Source organism: Oryzias latipes, chromosome 3 (assembly GCF_053564925.1).
Source record: "Oryzias latipes strain Hd-rR chromosome 3, Olatipes_Hd-rR_3.1".
Classification (NCBI taxonomy): Eukaryota; Metazoa; Chordata; class Actinopteri; order Beloniformes; family Adrianichthyidae; genus Oryzias; species Oryzias latipes.
The window spans coordinates 1,358,958-1,377,247 of NC_136239.1; the positions used below are offsets into that span (position 1 = coordinate 1,358,958).

The following is an 18,290-nucleotide window of genomic DNA, read 5'->3' on the forward strand; positions in this document are numbered from 1 at the left end:
ACTGTCCGCGCTGCGTTCAGGGACTGTGGGAAAAACCCTTCACTCTCCGCGCTGCCCTCAGGGACTGCGGGAAAAACTACTTTCCTGTCCCCACGCTGCCTTCAGGGACTCCGGGAAAAATACTTTACTGGCCGCACCCTGCCTTCAGGGACTCCGGGAAAACTACTTTACTGGCCGCACGCTGCCTTCAGGGACTCCGGGAAAAAGCGCTGCTCTCTGGAAAGATGACCTGTGGAGGAAGAAACTCCCGCCGCTTTTCTTCACTTCAGAATCCACTGGAATCAAGTTGGTCGCCTATTTGGTTAAAAACTTATCGTACGTCAAAAAAGTCTGATCGCGTTCACCGATGCTATGATCCACTGTGGATCACCGATGCTATGATCCACTGTGGATCACCGATGCTATGATCCACTGTGGATCACCGATGCTATGATCCACTGTGGATCCAGTTTGTTCACTCAGCCGCTGAGCTGCTCTGCGTTGACGGTCTGGTTTCCATCCTCCAACAGCAGCAGACGACTTCATTTTAAGTCGTTTTTTTTATAGTCATTCAAACAGAATCAAACTTTATTGATCTCACAAAGACAATGGAACAGAAACTGCTTTAGTTTTAGTTTAAAATCCCTCCTACAGGCTGCAGATGAGCACTAAGGAAGTTCATATTCAAACTCTACAGTTTCCCTCTGCGTGTTCACCGCTCCGGTGTTTTCATCAGGTCACGGAAGGTCAAGTCATTGACGTGTACTTTAGGGTATTTTAAAAAACATGTAAAAAGTCAAATGCAAAAGTGCAAATTAAAAACCTCCCCTTTAATCATGGGTGAAATGACTTTTAAACAGAGGAATCGTCCCTGATTGACATCGTTTGGAGCAGTTTCTTTACGAGTGGCGCCATCCTCTGGACAACAGCTGGATTACAGGAACAGGGCAGGAGGACAGAAATCTTCCCTCCATTCATGACATCATTGATTTGAAGAAATACACCACATAGATTTCCTCTCCTTGGACTGATGGATCCCTTCAGGTTTCCTTCTGTGATCAGGAAAGTCCAAGAAAAAAGATCTGAACGTTGGCGGGAATGAGAAAAAAATCGAAGGACTCAAAGTTTCCTTTCAAGTCCAAAAGAACCACAAAAGCAGATCCGGCATCATTTCAGCAGCAGAGACTCTTGGCACTGGGGGCTCAGGGTCTCCAGAGTCCACGTCTGAAGGTAAGACATGTCATCGGTTCTCTGACAGCAAAGATCGGAAGTTCTGCAGCTCTCTGACACTCGTGGAAATCCTGAAGAGAAAATGGCAGAAGACACTTGAAATGTGACCTCACAACCACTGCGTGTGGTTCTGCTCAGTTCTGGTGTGGTCCAGTCTCTGACAGGAAGCAGATCGCTTATTTGGGATTTAGAAATGTCCACTCTGACCCACAAACAACTAAATTGCTACAGGAAAAAAGCTGAAAATCTGTCCGTTTAATATAAATCATGTAAAAATGCGCAGACGCAGCCGAACTTCACCTTCCAAACGCGTTGAGAAGCGAGACGACTTCCTGCCGGCTGAGCTGGAATCTGGATTTGGGCAGAGCTTCAATCTGCCGTCCTGAAAACAGAATCTTCAGGGCCGTGCCTAATCCCTGAGTCTGCAGAAAACACAAGACCCGGCGTGAAACCACATCAAGTCAACGTCAAAGACACAGAAAGACTGGGCGAATCATCTCTGACTCCACCCACAGGGTTCTGAGCGGGGAAAACCAGGGCGGGAACGTCACATTTGCTCCTCCTAAATCAACAGTAGCTGTGGATCTATGTGCCAAATGTCTTTGGTCAGGTCAAAGAGGGCATTAGAACTGAACTGTGTCCACGGTTCCAGAACAACATGATCCGATTATAACAACCGTTTCCATTCTCCACACTTTCAGTCAGAATAATCATTGTGAGCAGATCTCTCTGAAATACCAGAAATGACCGTAAAGGAAGAAATATTGAGTTCTGCTGTAAACAAACGCGCTGCAGCTTAGAGCAGATGATCTTCTAGAGATGAGTTCTCATTATTATTAGGGCTCAACATTTTCTAAAGCCATGCAGCCAGTGTTTTATTCTCTGCAGAACGGAGCCGGTAGAAGGGTCAGGAGTAGGCTAACATGCGCTAACAGTCAAAGCTGCAATGTGCAAACATGTTGCAATAACATCAGCCTTTATTCTGTCTGGACACGACTGGAGACATGAATCCACCTGATTCTGATCATCTGCAGACAGACAGATCCACGATGGTCTTTGTTTTCCTGGTCTGAGCTGGAATCTGGATCAGAACTGGACCACTGGATAACTGCGATGCTGCTTTTGTTGCACTTTAATGTTAGCTTGTGGGGTTGTGAGGGGCTGTAAGCTAGTGGGAGGGACTATAAACACAGGGATGATGGGAAGTGAAGGCTGGCTCACTCTATGCCAACGGTCCCGCCCTCAACTCAGAGGTGAATTTTGACTGAACTCCTGCTGCTCTGCAGAAACTACGTCCCAGAAAAAGGTTTTGGATTTTTCCTAAAACTGCATCATCATACTGAAAAAACCACTGGGAAGAGGGTTGGATTGGGACTTTAAAAAGAGCTTAGAGAATTGCTCTTCATTTAGAAAGAGTACCTGCAGCTTTCCCCACAGGCGACACTTGAAGCAGCCAACACAGTCCATGATCCTGGAGATGTTGACAAAGGCCAGCCGGATGTCCTCCTGACATTTACAGGAGAGACAGAAGTTAGAAGATCCAGCAGCCAGGAAGCCCAGCATGACTAAAAAAAGCATGTTGGATCTGATGTTAAAGCCGGTGCTTTGCTTTAGAGAACAGTTGTTATAATACAGACGATTTGGCCTTACTGTAATGACCTCAGCTAAAGCCAAGGACAATAACTGGGCTTAAAGGGTCTATATTATCGAAATGTACTTTTTGAGCTGTTAAGTGTTTTATAACATTAAATACTCGTGAAAAACAACCCCAAAGTGGTATTTTCATCTGTTCATTCATTTCTAAGTATTCCTCTAAAAACCTGCTCTCTGAGCACCACCCCCTCCCAACCCATGAAAACAAGTGGGTCTTCACATTGTGACATCACAAAGTGAGGAACCGCCCCTTCCAGGAAGAATCTGCGCTGCCAGCTCCGCCCCCAGGCTAACAGACACGCCCCCTTTCTCAGTGTAGCTAGCGGTGATCGGCTAAACGCTTTTGTTTCTATGAACATGTAATTGTTGAACCTTTTATCCGGCCTTAGGACAATGGATGGAATGTAGCTCCTCTGCTAATATTTCTGTTGAAGCAGCTGCTGAAACATTGATTGATATTTAAATAAATCAACATCCATCTTTGCTAAAGTTTAGTTGTTTGTTTTGGTGGGAGGAACGCAGACACGCTGCTGAGGCCGCCTCTAGGATGACGCCATGAAATGGGCGGGACCCACAAGGAGAGAAAGGCGGAGCCTCAGAGATCGAGTCGTCTTACTTCAAGGTTGGAAAGCGAGCTGCAAAAATAAGTCCTATTTAATAAAAAACTGTTTAGTGTGCCAAAGGGAACATACGATCACATTAATGGATATAATTTCCTCTGAAAGGCTTCAGAAAAGCAGGATATAGACAGGATTTGATCTTTCTGGCCGTCAGTGTGGAGCTTTGAGGCAAACTCATCTGGGAATCTTCTCTATAAAACCATCATTATTGTCACAGTGAGATGAACTTTTCTGCTGTTAAAAGATTTCTGCTTTGACTCTTGGTCTCCGCTGCGAGGGAGAGCCTCAGTGTGAAGCCACAGGGATCCAAACCTTTAGGTTCTTTTAGAAAATCTAAAACAAAAGTCACACTAGTCTTGCATCTAAGATGTTTAAAAATATTTAGATATAGAGAGATCTCAACCAAAACTCAAATCATGAGAGTAAAAAGGTAAAGATGTACTTTTGCCATCTGAAACAGAAGTTAGCCATCGTTCACTATCATTCCTTCAGGGGGGTGTTGGTAGGAAGGCGACAGTAACTGCTGGTGGAATCCAAACAAAGCCAGTTTCACTGGCGTCTGACCTTCAGTTTAGCCGCTTCCTTCTCATCACCAGCAAACAGAGTCGTCTCATCAAAGTGCAAAGGGAAAGATCTGGGAAGGAGAAAACAGTCACAACACAGGAAGTGTACGACAACGACCGCTACAGACCCACACAGAGTCTGTGAAGCCAAAGAACGCAGTCAAGCTGCTGCCGGCCGGCTGCACACTCTTAGCTTGATCAAACTTTACCAGAACAGGGCTGAGGGTTTCACCTTCTAACACAGGGATGGCCAGACCTGGTCCTCCAGAGCCACAATCCCAGCTCTGAAAGCCTGAAGCAGGCGAGTTCAGCCAATCAGGATGTGAAACCCCTGCAGTCAGCAGAAAGATGGTCAAGGCCAGCTGGGAATCAGGCAGGGTTGAGGCTCTGGAGGACTAGGGCCGGTCAAAGAACACCAGTCTGTGTAGTTTTTTGTAACTTTCTGAGGAGCACCTCAGGTGTCCTCATGAAAACGGAAAAATTTCTGTTCAAACATTCAAATAAATGTCTTAGTTAAAACACTTCAAGTCTACAGTCAAGGCTTTTCCTTGAGGCCCCTGAACACACCACAAAGTCACAGAACCGTGGCGTGGAAGCGAGTGTCAGACCTAGCGGCCTGCAGGATCTGCAGCAGAAGCTCCTTGTGCTTCTGATCCTCTTCTGCCCGGCCCGTGTACAGCTGGAAGGAGGGCTGCTGGAAGAAGGGCAGCGCCTTGGCGAGCGCTCGCAGCTCTATCAGGTACAGGAAGTAGAGGTTGAGGAGTCTTCTGGGCCCTTCACCGGCTGTGAGCTCAGAGTCAAAGCGCCGCCTGAACTCTGACGCATTGTGACCCCACTTCTTCTGATACCAGGAGTCTGGAGGAGAGAAAGGTGACGTTAACAATGTCTGGTAGAAGAGCTAAAGTTCCAGAACCACGTCAGTTCTCCAGGTAGCCACAAGGGGGCTTTCAATCAATATGTAAAAAGGTCCGACTTCAAAACAGAAACAAGAACTTCCTACGCATTTGACTATCTTTTATCACCCATAGGGGTGTTGACCCATCCGGGTCCTGCAGGTGTTTGGGTTGTCCAGGTGCATGGGGGGGTCGTACAGAGGAGCTCCGTCTTAGAGGGAGTTCAGGTGTGTCTTGCAGTTCCCTTGAGGCTCGTCCGGCCACCTCAAAGGCCGTCGTGAAAACTTTTCTGCATGTAATAAATGTGTCATGTGGTTTTCGTTAAGACAAAGTTACAGCGGGGGTGCTGCCGTCCGGTGTCCTTGCATCACAGCCTAGTCCTTAGTAAGGTGCTGCACGCACGGGTGTGCACGTGATACACAAGTACCCGTAGGACGTCCAAACAAACTGCACTGACTGTTAGAAATTAGGAGATTAGACGGTCAGGCTGAACCCCCACTCATGTGAGCAGCACTAACGGGATCCTTGCACAGTCTGCAGGTTAAAAATGTAGAATAAACTGTACGGCAATGCCCGCGTCTCACCCCGGCCCTACTCACCCTCAGCTTTGGTAAAAGTGTTCACTACGACCCGTCGCCCGCAGAAGAAAACATACATGAACATGTTCTCTCTACGGGTTCACGGAGTGGTCTACGACCTTGATCAGTCACGCGGGTTTGACCATTTTTCGTCGGCAGACAGTCTGCATGGGATGACGGCATTTGCTTCTGTGGATATATTTTCTTCATTTCCTGAGAGAAACATTGTGCTCAGAAGGGGCGTGGCCTTTCATCAAGTGGTGCATGTTCTGGATTGTCCTCCAACTGGTGTGTTTGTCTCGCCCAGAGAGGTCAAGGCCAAGATGGCAGCAGCATCAAAAGTGAGAACGTGTAGGGCTAAATACACTGACCAAAAATATAAACGCAACACTTTTGTTATTGCTCCAATTTTATGTCACAGATGTCGCAAGTTTGGAGGGAGCGTGCATTTGGCATGCTGATAGCAGGAATGTCCACCAGAGCTGTTGCTAGGGAATTGAATGTCCATTTCTCCACCATAAGCCGTCTCCAAAGGCGTTTCCCAGAATTTGGCAGCATAACCAACCGGCCTCACAACCGCAGACCACGTGTAACCACACCAGCCCAAGACCTCCACATCCAGCATGTCCACCTCCAAGATCGTCTGAGACCAGCCACTCGGACAGCTGCTGAAACAATCGGTTTGCATAACCACAGAATTTCTGCACAAACTGTCAGAAACCGTCTCAGGGAAGCTCATCTGCATGCTCGTCGTCCTCATCGAGGTCTCGACCTCAGTCCAGTTCGTCGTCGTAACCGACTTGAGTGGGCAAATGCTCACATGCGATGGCGTCTGGCACGTTGGAGAGGTGTTCTCTTCACGGATGAATCCCGGTTTACACTGTTCAGGGCAGATGGCAGACAGCGTGTGTGGCGTCGTGTGGGTGAGCGGTTTTCTGATGTCAATGTTGTGGATGGAGTAGCCCATGGTGGTGGTGGGGTTATGGTATGGGCAGGCATATGTTATGGGCGAAGAACACAGGTGCATTTCATTGATGGCATTTTGAATGCACAGAGATACCGTGACGAGATCCTGGGGCCCATTGTTGTGCCGTACATCCAACAACATCACCTCATGTTGCAGCATGATAATGCACGGCCCCATGTTGCAAGGATCTGGACACAATTCTTGGAAGCTGAAAACATCCCAGTTCTTGCATGGCCAGCATCCTCACCGGACATGTCACCCATTGAGCATGTTTGGGATGCTCTGGATCGGCGTATACGACAGCGTGTTCCAGTTCCTGCCAATATCCAGCAACTTCGCACAGCCATTGAAGAAGAGTGGACCAACATTCCACAGGCCACAATAGACAACCTGATCAACTCTATGCAGAGGAGATGTGTCGCACTTCATGAGGCAAATGGTGGTCACACCAGATACTGACTGGTTGTCTGAGTCCCCTGACGCCCTCAATAAAACAAAACTGAAGATTTCAGAGTGGCCTTTTCTTGTGGCCAGTCTAAGGCACACCTGTGTAATAATCATGCTGTCTAATCAGCATCTTGACATGGCACACCTGTGAGGTGGGATGGATTGTCTTGGCAAAGGAGAAGTGCTTACTATCACAGATTTAGACAGATTTGTGAACAATATTTCAGAGAACTGGTTATTTTGTGTATGTGGAAGATGTTTCACATCTTTGAGTTCAGACCATACAAAATGGGAGCATAAACAAAAGTGTTTATATTTTTGTTCAGTGTATGAATCCATCCTGTGAACCAATGTGTTGGTCCGTTTCTTACAGCTACAGTCTTTTTGGTTTGTTACTGGATTCTGTCAGCTTTTGGAGAATCTCACCATCCAGAAGGTATCTGGCACTCAGGTGGATGTTGATGCTGGCGTGGAGGCCAGAGATGAGCCGGTAGAAAGCCCTCTTCTCCACACACTGACCTGAGACAGAAACAGAGTCGGCACGGCAGCAACAAGCATCGGCTGCTGTTGCTGCTGAACTGGGAGCTCACCTTTCAGCCAGCGGTGGAAGGTCCTGGCTGTGAGGAGAACCAGAGCGGTCAGATTGCTAAACAAACGAGTCACCTGGCCACCCGTGGGGGAAGAGTTCTCACCTTCATTTCCTGAGCTGCTCAGGAAGGAGTCGGGCAGCAGCGGGCGCTTGATGGTCAGTGGCCTGCAGGGGAATCAGAGGAGTTGATAGGCTGAATAGGAAACCGGGACCTAAAGGATGCTGGAGCTGGTGGAGGATGTGGGTTTGATTCCTCCCAGTGAAGGGAACACACATCTGCCAGCATGAGGTTCACACTAGAGAAAAGCTTGGGGCTGGAGGTGATGGTGAGGAAAGACCAAAACCGTGACAGGACAGCGCGTGGCTCCATCAAATGTTTTACCGCTGGAGGAGCCCAGGCTCACTCCAGAGCGGGACGCCACTGGTTTCTATGGCGATAGGGCAGCAGCAGAATTATGCTGCTTCATGTGCCAGTTGATCAGCGGTCGACCACTGCCCTGCCCACCCATGTGTAGTTGAAGTGAGATGTTGAAGTGCCCTTGGGCAAGACACCAAACCCCACAGTGCTCCTGGTGGTTGAAGGTTGACACCAGTAATGTGAGTGGAGTGGGTGACGGTCAAGCCCTTTAAGGAAGTGCTGCATATGTCAACGCCATTTAGCAGGAAACCATTGTGAACTTTGGAACACACCCCCGTCTTTCCGATGGTCACTGCTTTGATTGGACCAAAACGGAGTTTTGGAATCCCCCCCACCCTCTGGAATTCAAAAGCGTCTGGCTTTGCTCATTTTGACCAAAGGAGGGGGGCAGCGAGCAGTCCCACTTTCAGCAGGGGAGCAGAAATCAGGACGAGAAGCCCACGTTACTTGAAGCAGTTCTCCTCATAGATGCTGTTCCAGATCTGCCAGGCGTCAGGTCCGCTGTAGCCCGTGAAGCGCTCCGGGTTCAGCAGCAGGTCCACGTGCTGCCAGTCCGGCGGCTCCTCATCTAGGAAGCAAACACTGCTGTCAGCCGTGGAGACGCCAACCATCCACCAGTGATGCAGCTGGAGAACCGTTTCTTATCTAGGTTCTGCTGTAAATACCACCCTCATCATATTTCATTGAACATGTGGATGCTTCCTCATCATGGACTGACCATCAACCACACAGAATCGCTCCGCCTCGTCGTCGTGGCGGCTCCAGTCCTGCAGAGCCTCCCGGGTCTTTTCACTGAAACACAATGAGAGACGCTTTTTCTACATGCAGAAGTCAGGAGTGATGCTGGAAACTGCATTCAGCCTCAGAGCTGGACTCCTCCAGCTGAAGCCCAGAACCCGGTTCTGAAGTCCGTGTGAAGCTTTTTCTGGACTTTTAACCCTCTTTATGTTTTTGGACAAATAGCATTTTCTGTATTTGATTTTAGTTGTTCTGTGACTGGAGAAGCTGGAGGGTCCGAGTGACATGGTCATCTTTATGAGGGATGGTGTTTATAAATTATCCTGCTTTCTAGACCTGCAATGAAGGAATCCATCTTTCTTCATGACTGGTTGGGTGTTTATTCTTCTGCATCAAAAACCGTCTCACCGCCTGTAGGGTGGATTCCTGCCTTATTAATCAACCGAACCAAAAGTGATGTCACATCACAGACTGCACTGAGCAAGGATGATGTCATCCAGAGAAAACGTCCTGCTGCCGGCTGCAACCAAAGGAAGTCAATCCAGCTGCCATTTTTCCATGTTGGAGCCAGACGTCATCAGTGATCAAAGATTCATGTCAATGTGGCAAAACTGAACGCATTCTGTATAGGAGACACAGCATGGAGGAGACTGATTGACAAGGTCTACAGCCAATCAGGACGTAGAACACAATCTGCTGTTTAAAAAGCACTGAAAAACATCTGCAAGACAGCAGGACTGTAAAACGTAAGCCCCAATGTAGCGAGGGGTTCCTGCATTTCCAATCTGGATTTCATCTGTAAGATGACTGATCTCAGTTTGTAACTGTACTGAAACTCATGTCGGCTGCTTTTGTGGCTCCAGAGCAGCTGCAGACTGCACACTCCACCAGTAACTCGCCTCAAAGAGACGTCCACGGCTCCCAGATGCTCGGCCCGCTCGCATTCATCCAGCTGCTGGTTGGGTTCTTTCAGATACTGATGCAGAGACAGAGCAGGAAGCGTTAGTTCACAGACCAAACCGGTTCTCTGAACACACATTTGTGTTTCCAACAGTGGAAGCTGCACTTTTGAAAGACAAACAGTGACAGGAATCTCCTTTGACTGTCCCGAGGCTTCTACGGCGCGACGGTTCTGACCCAACAGACAGTACTTTCACATCTACGCTCCTCAGGTTTTAAAACTGTTGTGTTGAAGCCCCTTCCTCATTCTCTCTGACCATCGCCATACCCACCCATTCTGCTGAAGGGTTATTGGGAGGGGTTCCTCTCCAAAGTTACCCGAGTGTGTGCTCACTCAGGGAGGGGCTACACACAATTCTTCAATGCAATCCGTTGACAGTCCTTAAAGGTCATGTTAAAAAGTAGTGGAAGATGTCAGCTTTAGAATGATGACAGTTTCTAAGACACCAGGCAAGACACTGAACCCCACCTTGCCTCTGGTGGGAGGTTGGCGCCAGTGTTGGGCAGCAGAGCCGCCGTCAGCGTGTGAATGTGTCTGTGACGTATCATCCTTTAACCAGCTCAGTGGCCTTGTGGTAGAGTGTCCGCCCTGTGGCTGGAAAGTCGTGAGTTTAAATCCATGCCGAGTCAAACCAAAAAATCCAAAATGCCCCTAATGCTTGACATTGGGGGGGGGGTTGTGTCTGCAGCTTACTGCTCCCCAGGGGAAGGGTCAAATGCAGAGAACATGTCACACATGTGACAGCTAATGGGACTCAACCTTTAGAGAGTATAACCAAAAAACAACAGTAGGGTGAAACTAGTAAACATGATCTTTACATATATCTTTACATATTTTTTGCCTGCAGTCAATTCCTCTGTGTTTAAATTTGAAATGTAATCAAAACATTTGAAAGAAATTCAGGACAAAGAATCCCATCAGGGCTGAGGAACGGTGGTTGCCAGCAGGTGTCGCTGATGAGCAGCTGAACATCTCTGAGCAAAGTTTGGGGGAGAGGAGCTGCAGCGTCTGTGAATCTGAGGAGCAGCTTCTTCATCAGCTGAAGTTCCCAACAGCAGCATAAAGAGGCTTTTGTTGTGTCCGTGGGCTTCATCGCAAACTTTGAATTATCAGCAGAGTAAAAACGCAGACGTTAGGTTTAGTTTAACTGAAACTATCTTCCGATCGGACCATTCCCAAATCAGCTTTGTGGGGGGGGTTCCTGGGTCGGTGCCTTCTGGGCGCAGGGTAGGCGGTGGCGGCCGACCGGGAACAGCGGCCGGGTGCCGCGCTGGGTGGCTGGTCGCCGTGGCGTGGGCTGTGGGAGGGGGCTTGGGGTTCGAGGCCTGGGGCCGGCTGCCCGTGGCTGGTCTGGCCCCCCTGGGGGTCGGCGATGCATCCACAGCAGGGGTTAGGGCAGGGGTCGGGAACCTTTTTGGCCAAGAGAGCCATAAACGCCACATATTCTGAAATGTAATTTCGAAAGAGCCATACAATAATGTAGTGTCCTTTTCCCACACTGAGGCACTGAGACTTAACCTCATTTAAAGTTCTTTATTCTGGTTACTGCAGACCGCAACAAACGCCGTTCAATTCATTCAGCAACTCCTGAATCTCTCCTGCCGAGACGAGAGAGAGCGTTTCTCCCAACTTTATATTCCCCTGCTCCCGCTCCAGCCCCTCCCATTTTCCTTATTCGGCCCATAGCTGAACCCCATTGGTCCAAACTACCTAACAACAGGCTGAGCGACAGAACTGAGGGCCAATCAAATCGCTGCATGATCGATGCGTTCCATGAACTCCAGAACTTTTAACGCGGCCCAACAGCCATCCAAGTCAGTCCGCGACAATTTGTTTAAAACTAAATATACAAGTGAATGTGTGCATTTGATTTAATTTCAACATTTTTAAAGTACAATAAGTCTGAGGATTCTTTTTAATAACATTGTTATTCTGTTGCTAATAAATGATGAGTATTTCTCGTGGTAGTTTTGCTGATGGTCTAGTCTGGTTGATACGTGGTGAGTTTCTGCTTCATGCAGGCGTTGAGACTTTAAACGTGATCGTAGGTCTGAATGTTCTTTAGATGTGGACAAGGAACCAAACACTCACTCACACGCTGCAGTGAATGACGGGCAGCGGGTTTTAGGTTTTTACAATCCCTGCGCGATTCACCTGCTGCCGGTCCCCCCACCCCCACCCAAAGCTTTCTTCCTCTAACATCCCGTCCTCGCATCTGCGCGCTCTTTCTCAGAGACAGGAGCGCGCAGTTTTAGGCACGGCAATTCACAGGTTTCCAGCTGGTACAAACTCTGTGAAATTATAGATAACAGTAAACTGATAGTTTTCTCTCCAAGCACCGCTACTACTGCGCGCCTCTGGCATCGCATTGCGCCCGAGAAGGACTAGTCTAATGAAAAAAAAGAAAAAAGTATAATTAAAGATTTGTCTGCGAGCCACATGTGACCATCAAAAGAGCCATAGGTTCCCGACCCCTGGGTTAGGGGGTTCCCTTGGGTTCTTTTTCTTCTTCTCACTTATTTACTAGGTTTCTTGGGGATAAGGGCTTATGTTATTTATTTACTTATCTGTTTATTCAATCCTTCCATTTTTTCTTTCTCCCCAATTTATTTATTTCATAGGAGGGGAGGGGGGCTCCCTGGAGGGGGGCGGCGTGGATTTTTTTTCCCCTTTTCAGGCTTTAAGGAGCTGACTTACCTTGTTGTGGGGGGAGGATCGTATTCCCTCAGGCACGTCACTCTGACAACACAGACAGTTTAGATGAACAACAGTTCAGGTGTGGGTCAAAGCAGGAGATGATGGGGAGGGGGCTCACCGGTGAGCAGGGCTTCACTGCACAGTCCCTCAGACCGCAGTGACTGGTGGACGTCCAGAAAGGACACGGCTTCTGAAGATTGACCTGTTCGAGAGACAAATGTGTATATGTGTGTGTGTGTCTGTGTGTGTGTGTGTGTGTATGTGTGTGTCCAGGTCACCTTGTAGAACCTGAAGTAGTCCGACTCCAAGAGAGTTTGAAGTTTAGGGAAAAGCTGGTTGTTGTTGAAGTCGTCGATTGTCTCTACATCACAAGCGCAGTCATCCAGGTGACCTGTGACCTTTCAAAGTGAACAGGGCGTGGTTACCTTCTTCTGGTTCTAAAAAACAGCTCGTCTCCAGGAGAGCTCCATCCCTCCCTTTTGTCAGAAATGAGGCCGTTTCCGTTCAATGAGTAATCAGCCAATCACTTGGAGCAGCTCAGCCCGTTAGCAGATATGGTTACAACATGAGACCTACAGCAGGGCTGGCCCCCGCTGGCCCCCGCTGGCCCCCGCTGGTCCACCCTGGTCCCTGCCTGTTCTCCAGCTCCTGCACTGCTTGATGCTGACTACCTACATCCGGTGTGTTCAGTCAATCAGGATGTGGAATTTAGAGTCAGCCAATCAGCAGCAAGCTGGTCAGGGAGGACTGAAAAAGAGGCGGGGCCGGGGTGGGCCATCCCTGGAGGAATGGTGGCTCAAATGTCTGACTGTGGCAGAACAGAACACTTTAAGTCCCACTCTGGTTCTCTTTGATCTTTTTTCAAAGTGTTCCCGGCGGTCTTTTAATGATGATGATGTCATCGTTAGCCAAAATCCAGAAAGCTGTCTTTTTCTAGGACTTAGTGTCTGCAGAGTGACAGGTATTTATCAAAAATGCACCTCTGCCCAAAACAAGGGTTTGTACCCCCCCCCCCTTCCCCTCCCCATTGCTGAAAGCTCTCTGTTTACATGCTCTCCCGCTAGCTAACAGCCCTAATAGCTAACAATGCTGGTGTAAGAAAAATGGTGAGCAGTGTCGTAGCTATCCAGCTATATATGACCACATGGATCTATTTGTCTGCAGGTGGATGATTAGAAAGGGGCGGAGCTCCTGGTTGAGCACCGGAAAACATGAACATAAAGCTGAAATGAAGTCAAAGAACATCTGAGTTGGGTCCGGTTCTGACTGGGTTTTGGGGTTTTTCATGCTCAGTAGGAACCGTCACGCCTGCTTGGTTTGGACTAAAACACTTCTATGAGTCCAGATGAAGTCACGATTTGTCCAGCAGCTCGTCACAAAGAACCAGAAACTATGGAATTATTTATAAATAATAATAATAATAATGTATAAATAATTTATATATAAATAAATACACACGTTTCAAGGAAAACCTTCAGACCAGAGCTGTAGTTTTATGTTTAATTTCCTCCTGAATACTCTGGATTCTAGTTTTAAGCAGAATAAACTTGACTTTCTCACTTTTTGTAGTTCATAAAATTTATCATAAAATGATCAAATCATAACCCCCCCCCCCGTGTTCAGTTTAACTAATTGGTTAGAGAAAGGGGGGGGGGCAGGTCGCCGTGGTTAATCCTTCATTCACTAACTTTTCCCCACAAGCACCCCAACAAATGTGAGCGCGGAGGGAGGGAGGGGCTCACCTGGCAGAAACACCTGGCCCGCACAGGCTGCGACACCTGGAGGAGGAGGAGGAGGAGGACCACCTTCATCAGGACCTCGGTGTTTGGCAAATCTGCTGCCGGATCTGCTGCTGTTCGTTTGGATGAAGCGTCCGCCACGGGGGGGCGGTGACGTCACGCTTTTGCTTCCTGGTGTTTCCTCATTTCCCGACCGCAACGTGTCGTACGTGACAGGCTGTCCGCAGCTGCGCAGTGACGCTCCGGGCTGTCTGCTATGGAAACATTTGAGTAGCATAATTCAAAAATAAAAGTCAGAACCAGAAATACTTTTTCATTTTCAGAATGAAGCTGCATTTTTTGACTCAAGATTAAAATGAAAAAGAAATCCACCCAAATGCTTTTTTATTTTCTTCAACACTGCTTATTCTGTCACTTAATTAAAAGGATAAAGAAAATGGTATTTGACGTTTCATTTTCAAAAAGTTCTCTGGTAAATGTGTAGCAAAATGGAGGAAATGATTATTACTTTGTGTTTGCTTTGTTATTTATATGCTTGCTTTATGTTTAAAACTTTGCATTTGTCTTTATTATTGTAGTTTCCCCATGTCGTCTCATTACGGCGTCAGAAAAGTCCTTAGCAACCGTTGCTAGTGTCGTTAGCTACCTCGTTCCCCATGTCGTGTCCTTACATCTTGTCGTTTTTCAAATTTTGCCAAAGTTGTCAGAAAAGTCGGTTAATCGTTTCCTGTACTACCGTGGAACGAAACACGTTCAAAAAAACAAACATTTATTGATATTCCTGCAAGCGCTCATTGCCAGAAGGGGGGGGGGGGGGGTGCATGCGTACAACGGTTTCACGTTACCGAAGCGACTTGCCAATAGGTTTAAGGCATTTAGAGTATTCCTTCAATTAAATCTGGTGATGAAACTATTATTTTAAAGTCTTTGGAAAAATAACTGATCTTGATCAAACAAATCTGATGGATAAACGAGGAGCAGAGGCGCCCAAAAGAGCACCATACTGGTCCCGAGAGCGCCACCTCATGGTCAAATAAATACATTACAGATTAAAAAGAAAAGATCAAAATCCAGTCAAAGTTTTTGGCCCGTCTGCTCCTCGTTTATCCACCCGATTTGTGACAACATGATTGATAAAGATCAGTTATTTTTTAAAAGACTTGATTAGTAGTTTCATCTCCAGATTTAATTGAAGCCATTCTCTAAATAACTTGAAACAATCGGAAAGAGAGTCGCTTCAGGAACGTGAAAGCGTTGTATGCATGCACCCCCCCCCCTCTTTCTGGCAATGCGCATTTGCAGGAATATCAATAAAGTTAATAATTTTAAAAAACATGTTTGTCATGGTTAACGCCAGCGCCGGCTTTAATAAACTTTTTTTTCGTTCTGTGGTAAAACAGGAAACAATTTACAAAGGACTTTTCTGACGACTTTGGCAAAATTTGAAAAACGACAAGCTCTGACAACACGACATGGCAAAACGTCGTAGCTAACGACACTAGCAACGGTTGCTAAGGACTTTCCTGACGACATAGTGAGACGACAGGGGGTAACGACAATAACAAAGACAAATGCAGAGTTTTACACATAACGCATGGACCAATGTTCAATGAACTCGGTCAGTAGACATAGTCAATGGACCAAAGATATAGACAGTGGACACAAAAATACATTTTTGGCACAAATGGAACCTCATAGTCCAGCAGATGAGCTTCATCCAGATGGAGTTGGGGGGGGCGGCTGGGGGCGCCACACGAGCCAGAGGCAGGATAAAAGACCAGGGACTGAATATATGTCATTACACATATCTAAATAATGTGACAGCAGGTCATCCTGTCGAGTGAAGGAATTAATTAAAACTGGTTGGAAATATAAAATTGTATTTAATTAGCAGAATTTATTGCACAAATTGAGTTTGGATTAACTAAATGTTTAAACTATAGTCTAACAATAGCAGTAGCCTAACTTTTCAAATATAATTGTGCATGTTTAATAAAGTTGTCTTAGGTTTACATAATGACATTAACAATGTTCAATACCATGCCTTTTTCCTTTTCACATCCTGGTCTTCTTTCTTCTTTTTTTCTAAATTGAATTAAATACTGAATTATTGCGCTCATGAAAATAAACAAGTTAGCATCTTCTGACACCAACTAATGCTTAGCTTAGCATCGCATCAGCTTATCCCCCCTCTGCACTTTTTGACTTGTTATATTTCACACAAATCCGCAAAGAGAAAAGGACACAAGTTTTGGGGACGTGCAGCAGAAGGCCCCATTTAACATATAAAATGAAACTTTCAGATAACGAGAATGGACGGGCGCGCTTTTCATGTTACAGACAGGAAATGCTGAATGATTTTTTTCCCCTTGTCTATGGCGCCCCGTGGAAAATTCCGCCCTGAGTGATCGCCCATGTCGCCCATGTTAAAACTTCCACTGATTATTATGTTTTTGTTTCACCGTAGCAAACGTAAGTATTTTTTTCTTCTAGGGTGCGCATTTATTGACATCACTCGTTCATGATGGCCAATGTGGAAAAGTGTCAGCATTTACAAAGGTGGGCGGGGTCACAGTAACAGCGCTGCATGAATGGACCATTTCCTTATGACGCTATCGGGGGGAAAAAGCTCAATGACAGAAGAGATTGTCGCTCAATGAGGATTTTTCTGTTCCACATCCGAAAACTACCATCAGAGGACACCCCGGCGTGCCACTGTCTTACCCTCCACGTGCCACAGTGGGTTTGTTTGCCCCAGGTTGCTGACCCCTGATACAGATCCTTTTAGTACTATTTGGTGAAATTTGTACTTTTACTTTTTACTCAAATAGATAGTGTGCCGTGGGAGATGGTCAGGAGTGCCGTGGGAAATGACCCATTCACTGATGTAAAAACGTTTTCATCTCCAGGATTTCAGCTCTGTGTTCATCCAAACAGGCCCTGATAAAACACTGAGTGGTTAGGAATATGAAAGATCATAAAATACTTTTTTCTTTGTGTTTATTTGATTCTATTAAAGACATTTTGATAAGAATGACGGTACCGCGATTTAGCCGTAGCTTCAGCTGTTTTAGGAAAAGTCCCGCCCCTTTAACTGTCTCCACCAATCATTCTTGGAGGCTTAATCACATGTCATCAGTCTGACCAATCAGAAGTGGTTAAAGTCTTCACTTCCTTGTTCTGATTCTGCTCATAAAGTCTCTCAGTTCCAACAGAAATACCAGCTAAAGCTCGTCTTTAGCGGTGTAGCTTTCCACAGAATCCGGTGTCAGACCGTGGAACAAGAGAACAAAACCATGAAGCTCAGAGAAGAGAGTCTGTCTGACATCACTACATCTCCCATGATGCATTGGGTTAAAGTGACAGTATCTCAGCGTACAATGAGTCTTCCTGTTAAACGTCTTAAACCACAACAAACACACATTTAACAGTTTTAAGTCTTCTTGATGAAATCAGAGGTCAGAGGTCAACAGTTTAGTTCTCCTTCCAGGTTTGTGTTTCTTAACAGCCAAACATCCCAGAGTTTGGTCCAAGTCATCTTTCTGACAGAAACACTTTTCTAACAACGTCTGGATTATTTTAGATGTTAAACTTAAGAAGAAGTAAGAACAACATTTAAGAAACAGGATGAAGGTGAAACAGACACAATTAAACTAAACTGAAACAATCTAATCTTCTAAAAAGAAATAAAACATTTTTGTTAAAGTTTTCAAAGACTTCATCTTTGATTAAGACAAAAGAAAAACTAATAAAACTTCAACATCTTCACTTTTGTGTAGCTACAGAAAACATAAATATAATGTTAGTCTTTTTGGGATCATATTGTTCTAAAATTACAGATGTCTTTGCACAAACATTGAAATAAATATTAAAAAAATAAATCACTATTTAGAAAGAATATATTTGTTTTTTTGTGAGGTTAAATAAAATTACATGTTAATAAACTGGAGGGAAAAACAACTATCAGGGTAAAATGTCAAATAATTTAGTTGAAAATTATTATTCCAACTTTTAGAAAAATCAGCTGCAACTTCCAGCTTTTTCTGCCACAATCATCATAATAATGTACGTGAGATCATAGAGGGACTGTCCATCAATACTATATAAGTAATACTATAGAGTTTCTACCTTTTTTTATTTTTGGATGCTGGTGTGCAGCAGGATTTTTGTCAAGGTTGAAGTGTGCCTTGGCTCAGAAAAGGTTGAGAAACTGTCCTA

General features: G+C 46.1%; 1 protein-coding gene across 2 annotated transcripts; it reads right to left on the minus strand.

The window, feature by feature from the left end:
- Positions 1 to 788: 788 nt before the first annotated feature.
- On the minus strand, positions 789 to 14,310 carry ero1a (endoplasmic reticulum oxidoreductase 1 alpha). 2 transcript variants are annotated; one of them, XM_023951399.2, is made up of 15 exons: positions 14,076 to 14,310; positions 12,612 to 12,731; positions 12,452 to 12,535; positions 12,334 to 12,375; positions 9,575 to 9,651; positions 8,656 to 8,729; positions 8,385 to 8,505; positions 7,623 to 7,684; positions 7,521 to 7,547; positions 7,357 to 7,449; positions 4,654 to 4,900; positions 4,047 to 4,116; positions 2,629 to 2,715; positions 1,510 to 1,631; positions 789 to 1,280 (listed from the first exon to the last, which is right to left on the minus strand). In XM_023951399.2, the coding sequence occupies exons 1-15, from the start codon at positions 14,142 to 14,144 to the stop codon at positions 1,220 to 1,222; spliced, it is 1,356 nt and encodes a 451-aa protein (XP_023807167.1). In that variant the 5' UTR covers positions 14,145 to 14,310; the 3' UTR covers positions 789 to 1,219. The 2 variants fall into 2 exon arrangements, 1 of the variants encoding a protein (XP_023807167.1); XR_013654750.1 differs by lacking the exons at positions 789 to 1,280; positions 1,510 to 1,631 and having other exon boundaries at positions 3,925 to 4,116.
- Positions 14,311 to 18,290: the final 3,980 nt, after the last annotated feature.